Source organism: Salvelinus fontinalis, chromosome 34, assembly GCF_029448725.1.
Source record: "Salvelinus fontinalis isolate EN_2023a chromosome 34, ASM2944872v1, whole genome shotgun sequence".
Taxonomy (NCBI): Eukaryota; Metazoa; Chordata; class Actinopteri; order Salmoniformes; family Salmonidae; genus Salvelinus; species Salvelinus fontinalis.
Window position 1 is genome coordinate 13,099,442 of NC_074698.1, and position 12,624 is coordinate 13,112,065.

Below are 12,624 nucleotides of genomic sequence, written 5' to 3' on the forward strand. Positions count from 1 at the left end.
TAACGCACACCCCACTAACTAGCTAGCCATTTCACATCGGTTACATGGATTGTGAAATATTTGCCAATTATTATTTTTAAAATTCTTCAAGCTCTGTCAAGGGTGTTGGGGATCATGGCTAGACAGCAATGTTCAAGTCTTTTTATCGATTTTCAAGCAGATTTAAGTCAAAACTGTAACTTGGCCACTCCATTTCTTTCATCCATCTTTGCTGATGTCAAGCATACCCATACCATGATGCAGCCACCACCATACTTGAAAATAAGGAGGCAGTTACTCAGTGATGTGTTGTGTTGGATATGCCCCAAACAGAAGGCTTTGCATTTAGGCCAAAAATTATAGTCCTTTGCTGTGTTCTTTTTAACAGTATTATTTTAGTGCCTCGTTGCATACATCTACATGTTTTGGAATATTTGTATTCTGTATATTTGTATTCTTCTTTTCACTCTGTCATTTAGGTCATTATTGTACTACAATGTTGTTGATCCATCTTCAGTCTTCTCCCAACACAGCCATTGAACTGTAGGTGTAGCTGTAAAATCATCAATGTCTGATTTGTTATTGTTACCCATCTACCAATCACTGCCCTTCTTTATGAGGCGTTCGAAAAGCTCCCTGGTCTTTGTAGTTGAATCTGTGGTTGAAATTCAATACCAGACTGAGGGACCTTACAGATGTTGTACGTACGGGGGACAGAGGAATGGCTAGTCTAAACTAAGGGGGTAAATACTTATGCAACAAATATATTTTAGTTATTAACCTTTTACTAATTTGTAAAAATTTGCTGAATTTTCTTTTCACTTTGACATTATGGAGTATTTTGTGTATATCAACGACAAAAAAATAAAATTATATCTATTTCAATCCCACTTTGTAACACAACAAAATGTGAAAGAAGTTCAAGGGGGTGCAGACTTTCTATAGGCACTATAGAAACATACATCTATACATATATTGCACACGCACACAGGGAATCTTCCTTACCGGGCAAAGATGAAGAGGAATGTGTCCTTTCCAGTCCATGCGCGTGTAAGTTTGGCTGAAATACAATCACAAAGCAAGTCAACCAATCAACCGTTAAAATCACTCCATGTCATATGCTGTCTTGCTGCAGAGGATTGCCATGCACTTGTTTTTGTTGTTAAGTTGTTATAAAGATCAGGGGCAAATAACCCAGGGCCTTGAAGTTGTTGTTCATTGTAAGTGGGACCAACAAGTGCACAACTTACAAAACAACAACTGACAAAGCCAACCATCTGTTTCAGGGGTGCATATCTCTGGTCCTTGAGTTCTACAGTCGTGCTGATGAGATTTTTCACCAGGCAGTTGATTGATGTTACTGATTAGCTGGAGAGTGCAAATACCTCCTTTCCCAGGTAGAAATCAGTCCCATTGTTGAATTCAAGACGAAAATCAAGACTGTGGCCCTCAAGGACTGGAGGTGTGCACCACTTACAGTTGAAGTTTGAAGTTTACATACACCTTAGCCAAATAGATTTAAACTCCGTTTTTCACAATTCCTGACATTTAATCCTAGTAAAAATTCCCTGTCTTAGGTCAGTTAGGATCACCACTTTATTGTAAGAATGTGAAATGTCAGAATAATAGTAGAGAGAATGATTTATTTCAGCTTTTATTTCCTTCATCACATTCCCAGTGGGTCAGAAGTTTACATACACTCAACTTGTATTTGGTAGCATTGCCTTTAAATTGTTTAACTTGGGTCAAAGATTTCGGGTAGCCTTCCACAAGCTTCCCACAATATGTTGGGTGAATTTTGGCCCATTCCTCCTGACTGAGCTGGTGTAACTGAGTCAGGTTTGTAGGCCTCCAGGCTCGCATACAAATTTTCTATAGGATTGAGGTCAGGGCTTTGTGATGGCCACTCCAATACCTTGACTTTGTTGTCCTTAAGCCATTTGCCACAACTTTGGAAGTATGCTTGGGGTCATTGTCCATTTGGAAGACCCATTTGCGACCAAGCTTTATTAACTTCCTGACTGATGTCTTGAGATGTTGCTTCAATATATCCACATAATTTTCCTTCCTCATGTTGCCATCTATTTTGTGAAGTGCACCAGTCCCTCCTGCAGCAAAGCATCCCCACAACATGATGCTGCCACCCCCGTGCTTCATGGTTGGGATGGTGTTCTTCGGATTGCAAGCCACCCCCTTTTTCCTCCTAACATAACGATTGTCATTATGGCCAAACAGTTCTATTTTTGTTTCATCAGACAGAGGACATTTCTCCAAAAAGTACGATCTTTGTCCCCATGTGCAGTTGCAAACCGTAGTCTGGCTTTTTTATGGCGGTTTTGGAGCAGTGGCTTCTTCCTTGCTGAGCAGCCTTCAGGTTATGTCGATATAGGACACGTTTTACTGTGGATATAGATACTTTTGTACCTGTTTCCTCTATCTTCACAAGGTCCTTTGCTGTTGTTCTGGGATTGATTTGCACCTTTCGCACCAAAGTAGGTTCACCTCTAGGAGACAGAACACGTCTCCTTCCTGAGCGGTATGATGGCTGCGTGGTCCCATGGTGTTTATACTTGCGTACTATTGGTTGTACAGATGATCGTGGTACCTTCAGGCGTTTGGAAATTGCTCCCAAGGATGAACCAGACTTGTGGAGGTCTACAATTCTTTTTCTGAGGCTGATTTCTTTTGATTTTCCCATGATGTCAAGCAAAGAGGCACTGAGTTTGAAGGTAGGTCTTGAAATACATCCACAGGTACACCTCCTATTGACTCAAATGATGTCAAATAGCCTATCAGAAGCTTCTAAAGCCATGACATCATTTTCTGGAATTTTCCAAGCTGTTTAAAGGCACAGTCAACTTTGTGTATGTAAAAGTTTAGTATGTAAACTTCTGACCCACTGGAATTGTGATACAGTGAATTATAAGTGAAATAATCTGTGTGTAAACAATTGTTGGAAAAATGACTTGTGTCATGCACAAAGTAGATGTCCTAACCGACTTGCCAAAACTATAGTTTGCTACAAGAAATTTGTGGAGTGGTTGAATAACGAGTTTTATTGTCACCAACCTAAGTGTCTGTAAACTTCCGACTTCAACTCTATATATACTGAACAAAAATATAAATGCAACATGTAAAGTGTTATTCCCATTTCCATGAGCTGAAATAAAAAATCCCAGAATTGTTCCAAATGCACAAAAAGCTTATTTTTCTAAAGTGTTTTATTTTTCTAAATTTGTTCATTTCCCTGTTAGTGAGCATTTCTCCTTTGCCAAGATAATCCATCCACCTGACAGGTGTGGCCTATCAAGAAGCTGATTAAACAGCATGATCATTACACACACCTTGTGCTGGGGACATTAAAAGGCCAATCTATAATTTTCAGTTTGGTCACACAACACAATGCCACAGATGTCTCAAGTTGAGGGAGCGTGCAGTTGGCATGCTGACTGCAGGAATGTCCAACAGAGCTGTTGCCAGAGAATGTAATGTTCATTTCTCTACCATAAGCCGCCTCCAATGTTGTTTTAGAGAATTTGGCTGTACATCCAACTGGCACAATCTCACAAGTAACCACGCCAGCCCAGGACCGCCACATATGGCTCCTTCACCTGCGGGATCGTCTGAGGAGGGGGAGGGAGGTGCTGAGCAGTATTTATGTCTGTAACAAAGCCCTTTTGTTGGGAAAAAGTCATTCTGATTGGCTAGGACTGGCTCCCAAGTGGGTGGCCCTATGCCCTCCTAGGCCCACCCATGGCTGCACCCCTGCCCAGTCATGTGAAATCAATAGATTAGGTTCTAATTGATTTATTTCTATTGACTGATTTCCTTATATGAACCCAAATTCAGTAAAATCGTAGAAATCGTTATATGTTACGTTTATAGTTTTGTTCAGTATAGATGGTTGGTTTTGTAACTATTGTTGGTCCCACATAAAAAATAAGACTTTTAAGGCTTAAGTTATCATAAACCCTACATAGATGCTTCACAAATGATTGATAAGCAGGTTCTACTGGTGGTAATAGTACAGGTTTTTAACACACTGTATTGTGTTGTGTTTGGTCTGTGTACAGCTGTATGCACATGTGGACCATGCCAACAATGGGCAGCAGCAGTGGTTAACCTGGCATTGTGGCACTGACCAATGATGTATATGTCTATGGCACTGACCTGCGAGGCGGACAGGGTGCCCACTTCGCTGAGGTAGGGGTAGAGCTGCTGGGCAGCGTCCCCCAGACTCAGGGGCTCACCCCTTCTCATCAGGGCCTCTGCACGCTTGATGATGTCACGCATGCGGTAGATGAAGCCCTCCTGCTCAGAGGGAAGGATGAACTCATTGTGGACCTGAGGGAGTTAAATCAATCAGTCAGTCAATCAATCAGTAAATTAATCATTCAATCAATAAAACAGATATGAGTGAAGGAACAGGTAGATTTGACAGATTTGACGATTGAGAAAAACACGGACACAGATGGACAAAGTCAGGGAAGAAAGAGAGGAAGATTTTGAATGTGCGTAAACAATCATCTTTGCTTGTTATTGTAAAGATTTCATAACAGACACCCACTTAGCTAGCCCTGAAACATGGCTGTAGTCTCGTAGCCGCTATAGGAGTCTATAGCCATGTGTCAGGGCTACCACTTAGGCAGATGGCTATTAGAGCAGTGAGTCGATAGCTTTCATACACACTAGTTTTGAAACTAGTTTTGCAAGTACAATGCCAAGTGCATTGTACAGGTAACTGCCAAAATAAAGTGGAACATCAACATAAAGTGTCTTTTTATTTTATTTTACCTTTATTTATACAGGTTTTTCTCATTGAGATAACATCTCTTTTCCATGAGAGACCTGGTCCAATAGTCTTATATGAAGAGTGCCTTGGTCCTCCTTTCTTTTTGATGACCAATTTACCCCTTTTACAAAAGAGCACCTTCTATCTACCAAAATGTACTATAGTGTACCTTAGTAGCGCTTCCCTTCCTCCTCTTTCTACTAGTCTTAATAGGACGTTGGGCCACCATGAGCCAGAACAGCTTCAACGCACCTTGGCATAGATTCAACAAGTGTTTGGAACTCTATTGGAGGGATGCGAGACCATTCTTCCATAAGAAATTTCATCATTTGGTGTTTTGTTGATGGTAGTGGAAAACACTCTCGGGCACCGCTCCAGAATCTCCCATAAGTGTTCAATTGGGTTGAGATCTGGTGACTGAGACAGTCATGGCATATGGTTTATAGTGTTTTCATGCTCATCAAACTATTTGGTGACCACTCGTGCCCTGTGGATGGGGGCATTGTCATCCTATGGGGCATAGTCATGGTAGCCAAAATAATGGCCTGCCCAGGATTTTGTACATGACCCTAAGCAAGATGGGATGTTAATTGCTTAATTAACTCAGGACCCACACCTGTGTGGAAGCACCTACTTTTAGTATATTTTGTATCCCTCATTTGAAGTGTTTCCATTATTTTGGCAGTTACCTGTATGTTGAGATGAGATGGACACAACAACATAAAATACAGGACACCATATTCAGATGACAAGAGAGAAAACAGTATCTAAGCAAGCCTAAATATCGTATATATTAAATGATAAAAAAAGATATCATTTTTTTGTACCAAGCTAAATTATCTAATGTCATTGGTAGATACATTTGCTTATGGAACCTAAAAAAGGTATAATACAAGTGATTTATCTTATTTCAATAAATGTTTCAAGATATGTTATACTATTTCATATTAAGGTCAAATATCTTGGAAAATATCTTGAAATAAGATAAATTACTTGTATTAAGCCTTTCATAGGTTAAAATAAGCAATCTGCCAATGACGTTCGATAATTTCACTTGGTATGAATTATCACTCAATATAAGACATTTCGGCTTGTTTAGATTTCACTTTTTGCAGTGCACCAATTCAAAATTGTTCTCTGCGGTCATTTTCAGCTTGTTTTAATCCCATCAACTCCATGATGTGAGCAACTGCTATGAAGTTTTAAGGATTAGAGAAATGTTCCCCCATGACTGGGTCATATTCAATCAAAACCGTTAACCATGCGTTCCCAGGGCCAAGGCCAAACAACATTCTTTCCAAAACTGTGAGAGATCTTGCTGGAATCCATGGTCAGTTTCACTTTCTTACACAGTAAACACTATTTCATTGATTGATAATTAGATGTTATATTCTCAAGGAGCAAGCAGTGTTCTTCTGTGTTCTCTGGGAAGTTACAGTTCTGCTTGAAAAAAGCCCGATGTTTTGTAACACTGGATGAGCTTACAGTAGCTCAGTGGATAGTAATTAGTTGAGTTGATGATACGCACGCACACACACACACACACACACACACACACACACACACACACACACACACACACACACACACACACACACACACACACACACACACACACACACACACACACACACACACACACACACACACACACACACACACACACATACAGTGCACTCACCATGACAGCAGCAATGTCCTCCGGGTTGTCTCCATCCAGGTCAAACTTAAAGGTCACCATCTTACTGTTGTGAGTCTGGAGCTGACACTCCACCACACGGTCCACTTTGTCAGACAACTGGAAGGACAGGAGAAAAATGAGTGTTTATTCACTCAGAACACGTAGCCACTTGACAAGACCAAGGATGACTTGGATTGCAATCCTCTTTGTATGTGATTAATTCATTACAACTGCTAACTGACAGACAGACAGAGAGATAGAGAAACAGACAGACAGACATTCCATACCCCAGTGATTCGTAAGCGTGAGCGGGCTCTCCTCCTGAAGAGCTTGGTACCGGTACGTTTGTTGGCACTCTTTTCTGATAGACCCTCATTGCCATCACTCAAGCCTGATGTCACATCAGAGGCATAGCTGTGGGGATAATCAGGAAGTGGGTTATGACAACTGCCCAGGAGATGTAATACTGTCATTTTGTTATTGATAATACTAACTATTGCTATAAGAACACCTACACTACTACCACCACTACAAAAATGTTGACTACTAGCACTTGCAGTACCAATACAACTACTACTACTGAAAGTACAACAACAACAACTAATGTCTACTTTTAGTCTTATTTATACTACACAACTAATAAAGAACTGGTTATTAATGAGGCTGTAGTGTATGACCAAACAAACCACTGAGAGTCTTCTAACTCCTATTAAAAGGTTATTTCCATCCCACCCAGCTCCCAGAAGGAAAAGCCTTTTAAGACCATTGACCTTCTCCCCCGAGACCATTATGGGTTACAGTCAGAAAGGCACCTGAAGGGAAGGAAGTGCTCTGATGCCTCTTGCTCCACTCTCGCTCTAATTGCACACAGGAAATGGGGTAATTGGAGGATGAGGGCAGGGGGAGGATGGGGGCGAGAGAGAGAGAGAGTGTGTGTGTGTGTGTGTGTGTGTGTGTGTGTGTGTGTGTGTGTGTGTGTGTGTGTGTGTGTGTGTGTGTGTGTGTGTGTGTGTGTGTGTGTGTTAGGAGAGTCACAGGAGAAAAGGAAGCACACTCCAACGGAGCGCTTTAAACAGACATTCACGTGGCATCATTCATCAAAGTGTTGTTCGCCACGTCAGACTCGCTCGCTATTTCCCATGGGGATAGAGAACCACACACAGGCTCTAAAAAAGATCCCCTTCAAGTTCACACACACCTGTCCTGTTTTAATAAATACTACCGGAATTGTGTGTTAACTGCATGGATACCCATTAGACAGAGAAGTTGTCCATTCTACTTGTATTTATTTAATTGAACCTTTATTTAACTAGTTAAAAGCAGCAAAGTGCTCGTATAGTGGTTGTATACTTCTATAGTACATTTGAAATGTTTGTTCCTTTGTTGGGCCTTTGTTGTCTTGATTGCAACACTGCCATATACACATCACATTATACTTAGATACTGGCCATAAGGTGTGTGGTGCAGGCCTTTGCCTTTCTTTATTCCCTGAACAACACCCCCATCATGGAAGAGGGGTTCTACATGTGTTTGGGTTACCTGTCGATAGGAGAAGAGAAACCACTGGCGTTTCCTGACTGGGGCATGGTAGTGTTGGATACAGCGATACTCTGGGGGAGGGACAGAGGGTCAGAATAGTCTGTTGAGGTAGGGTGCTAAAATTACACACTCATGGCTATTCTGGGTATTAATGGCTTATCCACTCATCACTCTAATCATAAACACATATCCCCGCTATATAACTAGTAGGGCCCAGAAACTTTCCTGGTAAGGTGTTGTGTAAGAGTCCTAACTGGTTATAACACCTTTTATAAACTGGCTGGTTCGAGCCCTGAATGCTGATTGGCTGACAGCTGTATGACAAAACATCACATTTTTTGACAAAACATCTAATTACGTTGTTAACCAGTTTATAATAGCAATAAGGCACCTCTGTGGTTTGTGATATATGGCCAATATACCACGGCTAAGGGCTGTGTCCAGGCACTCAGCGTTGCATTGTGTGTAAGAACAGCCCTTAGCCGTGGTATATTGGCCATATAACACACCCCCCGGGCCTTATTGCTTAATTATAACAGTTATAAGAAGTCATGATAATTAATATTTGGACTGTTGAGCTCTACATCCATAGAAATATAAACCTCAAGACCTTCATACAGGATACCTACCGAGGGGAAGCGGAGAGCCGGGATTGGTGGAGCGTCAGGGGGAGGAGCCTTGATGGCCAGGGCCTCGATGCGAGGGATCTCCAGGGGCAACAAAACAGGAGTGATGGAGGAAGGGGCGGAGTTAACAGGAGGCTGGAGATGGGGATCCCCGGGATCCTGGAAGCCAGAGGAGCTCAGGTAGCCATCCATCTCGCAGTCGGCTGCCATGGAGACATCATGGTTAAAGGAAGGGAAGTGGGAGGGAAGAGACAGACAGGCGTTAACATTAACATTCTTTATGTCATGTAACCCTGACTGTGTTCAACATAAACTGTAAAAGTTAAGTCTTGTTGGAAATAATGTATACTCAATGTTTCTTGTTATTTGTTAATGAAAAAAAAATCCAAACATGTCCTGAGGGAGGGGTCCTTTTTGGGCTCCACTAACAGACACAATGAGGGACGGCTACATGGAGTAGCAGGGCTCGAAGGTAACCACAACAAATGGACAGAGGCATAACTGCAAAAGATTAGCCTACTTAATAAGAGATATATAAAAAACACATGGGATCTACACAGGGCTATGTAGCACGTGCCCTAGGCAAAGTCTGTTGAGCCAACAGTTTCCAATACACCCTCCACTGATACCCCTTTAGCTGTACAGATAAAAGGAAACACGTGGGCCCATGCACACACAGTGCAGCTGTGATACTGTAATACCGAATCCAGGGCATGAGCATGTCAGCAATGAATGTTTGAAGCATGTTTTGGGTAAACCTTCCACATATATCAGCGAGTATGTGCCCCAGGTACTAATCTTGAAGGTTGTGTGAATAGGGTATCTGTATTCTATATCTTGTCTATGGTAAACTTGTGAACCATGCTTATCTATCTGCGTCATGCTTATTGGCCAGGCCAATGCACTTTGCATGTTGTCTAGACATGAGAAGGCTCGACTGTACATGCTGTCTGTGGGCAAATGTGTAGCTTCAGGAGCTCAGCTACGAAGCGACATAAGGTTGGGATAAATGCGTCTGCTATATATGACCATGTGATTACAGTATAGTGCAGTGGTTCTCAAACCTCTCCTCGGATACCTCCAGCCGCTCCAGAGCTAGCACACCTGATTCAACTTGTTAAAGGATCACCAAGCCCTTGAATAGATGAATCAGTTGAGCTAGTTCACGTCCGAGGGTCCCGAAGGAGAAGTTTGAGAACCACTGGTATAGTGAGTGTATCCTCACACGTGGCAGAGGAGTAGCTGGCGTCTCTGATGTTGTAGTGCAGCCGCTGGTCTGCCTCCTGCTCCTCCGTCTCTGCTGTGAAGCTGGCGTTTATCCCCGAATCCCCCGAGCCGTTAGCCATGGACATCACCGGCCCCGACACCGTCGGAGTGGGCGGGGTCTGGGCAGGGGGTGCCGAGACAGGGGCGGGGTTGGGCGGTTTAATGGGAAGGGCTATTTGAGGTTTGGGGGTGGGCGGTTCTGGCTCGGGGGCCAACTCTGGTTCTTCCTCAATGACAGTTTCCTGTTGTTGGCGCAAGGCCTCCTCGGCCATCCGGCGCTGCTTCTCCCGCTGCCGCTTGATGGCGGTGGCGCGGTCCCGGATGGCTTTGGCCACCAGCTTGTAGTCTGCCTCACAGACAAAGCCCAGCACCACCTAGGGGGAGGGGGGAGAGGATGAGGGAGAGGGAAGGAAAGGGGTGGTGAGGGAGAAGATTAGGGAGAGAGAGAGGGGGAGAGGGAGAGCAATCAGTGAACTTGACACTTGAGATCCACAAAATGTGAAAGGGGTCCGTAAATCCATCAACAACCCACCATCTCCTGAGCCACCTCCTCGGGTACGTCCTTGTAGAGTTCAAACAGGAACTCAATGGCGTTGTTGTCCTTGTACTTCCCATGCAGCTTCTTGGTGTCGTCCATACGCAGCCACAGCTTCAGGCCAGACTTCACCGTGTCGTCCTCCTCCGCCAGCTCAACATGGACGCCATTGTTCTCCTTGAAGAAGGTGTGCTCCAGCAGGTCTTGGATGGTGTACCTGGAGAGGCCACTGTTTTCTTAGTTCTATAATCCATTAAATTGAATTTTAATGTATTTTCTCAGTCTGCTCTTTTTATAGTCATCAACTAAACATGGGGGACAAAAACAGTATTTTACTATAGGTGGGTGGATGTGGTGAGTCAGACTTTGTGCCACTTTAGACTATTGACACACAGCCAAAGGAGAGAGATGGATAGGTGTGTAATGTAATGTGTCCCTATTTAACAGCAGGTCAGGTATCATCTCATTAGAACCCCAGGGGGCCTGAAACCTGACACCATTAACGATGGTCGATGTGTGTGTCACCCAGTTTCCTCGCCATAGTAATGTGGCAACATTTGAATTATGTATGTCTGAAGTCGTTTCTCACTGTTATTTTTAGCTCATAACATAATTCGATCAATGCTTTGAAAGAGAATGAGAAAATAGAAAAGCTAATCATAAAACTGTTTTCTTGAGGGCATTTACACAGTTGTTGGCTGAGACTGATACAATTTATTTTGTTCCAATGTCAGTGCCCTTAGATTAATGTTGGAGAGAGAGCGACAAAGATTCTAGACAAACTAGCCTGACAGGTATAATATCCTTCGTCTAGGAGGAACAAAACTGTCTGTCTAATGTTTGCACACATTAAGAATAGACACACACACGTCGACCTAGAATCTATCCAACATTTGATACCACACCACCGAAGTGCCAGACTGAAAGCAGATGCCTGAGGTAAGGTGAGTAAAGAGAATTCCTATCTGATTACTCTACCTCTGGTCTGTATTTATGCGGATGCATCCCTCTATGATCTCTTTCAACTCAGGGACTTTTACTTTGAAGAAGCTGTCCGGCTTAATTCCCTGTGAGGAGAAAGAAGGAGAGGGGAAAAGATGAACTGTTAGATATGTCACCGACGTCAATCACTCCACCATTTGGGAGAGGAGAGGACTGACGCAGGCAGAAGGACCCCTGAAGCAGAGTATGTGAGCAGAGCAGAGTTGGAGCAGAGTGGGGAGTGGAGCGTGCCCAATGAGGAGTGAGGAGCGAGATTCCCAAAGGCTGGAGCTTCGGCCTTCGCACCCGCTCCAATTTCGCTCCAGTATTGCTCACTTCACGAGCTCAGGGCATGCCCGGCTCAGCATGCATTTGTAGTTACTTGGGTGCTGCTATAACCCCTTGCTTTAGCTACTGTCATGGAGTTCCCTAAATATTTTAATTTAAAAAACACACAGGTGCAAAATCAAGGTGACTTACAAAGATGAGGACCAAGAGCAAGAGAGGGAGTGTGGTGATGTAGTGTCCACAACTAAAGAATCATTGTGGAATCTGAAAAGACAAATATCCCGAAAGCATGATGGTGTAGGCTACTTACTACGTGCATATGCCAAAAGAAAGGAATGAGGTGGATAGCTAATTAAGTGTCATTGTAGCAAAGTATTTATAAACAAAAAATCTGATCTCTTAAAAGATTCCTTCATTTTTGTTCTATTATTTATACAATAGGCCATAATTGATTTGGGCCCAATAAGCCTGGCATATTCCAACTTTCAAGGAGCTTTCTGTTTTGATTGGGTAATTTTGCCTAAAAACATCCCTGAACAGCCTGGCAAGAGTGGCCAAAAGGTTGATTAGCTTCCCCAGTGGTTCTGCAAGCTCGGAGAGCATATTATCTGCTGCTGGCCTGCTCTCCAGGCACCCTGGAATGAGCCTGAAGCCACAAACTCTGTCAAAATTTGGGTTTCTAAAAACGAATTCAAAGGCACTGTAAACTGAGCCCAATAAGGCATTTTTCATTTAATTCTAACTATAATCTGGGTGGTTCGAACTCTGAATGCTGATTGGCTGACAGCCGTAGTATATCAGACTGTATACCATGGGTATGACAAAACATTTATTTTTACTGCTCTAATTACATTGGTAGCCAGTTTTTAACAGCAATAAGGCACCTCAGGGGTTTGTGGTATATGGCCAATATACCACGGCTAAGGGCTGTATCCAG

The 12,624-nt window shown here is 43.0% G+C and overlaps 1 protein-coding gene across 1 annotated transcript in view; it reads right to left on the bottom strand.

Annotated features, from left to right (window-relative positions):
- Positions 1-12,624, bottom strand: part of LOC129833143 (serine/threonine-protein kinase WNK4-like) — a 73,648-nt gene that overhangs the window by 12,324 nt on the left and 48,700 nt on the right. Inside the window, exons 5-13 of the mRNA XM_055897471.1 lie at positions 11,397-11,485; positions 10,416-10,635; positions 9,843-10,257; positions 8,621-8,820; positions 7,992-8,062; positions 6,740-6,866; positions 6,453-6,569; positions 4,150-4,323; positions 985-1,039 (exon numbers count right to left, since the gene is read on the bottom strand). Of these exons, the coding sequence (XP_055753446.1) occupies positions 985-1,039; positions 4,150-4,323; positions 6,453-6,569; positions 6,740-6,866; positions 7,992-8,062; positions 8,621-8,820; positions 9,843-10,257; positions 10,416-10,635; positions 11,397-11,485 (1,468 nt within the window). The remainder of the gene's footprint in view (positions 1-984; positions 1,040-4,149; positions 4,324-6,452; positions 6,570-6,739; positions 6,867-7,991; positions 8,063-8,620; positions 8,821-9,842; positions 10,258-10,415; positions 10,636-11,396; positions 11,486-12,624) is intronic.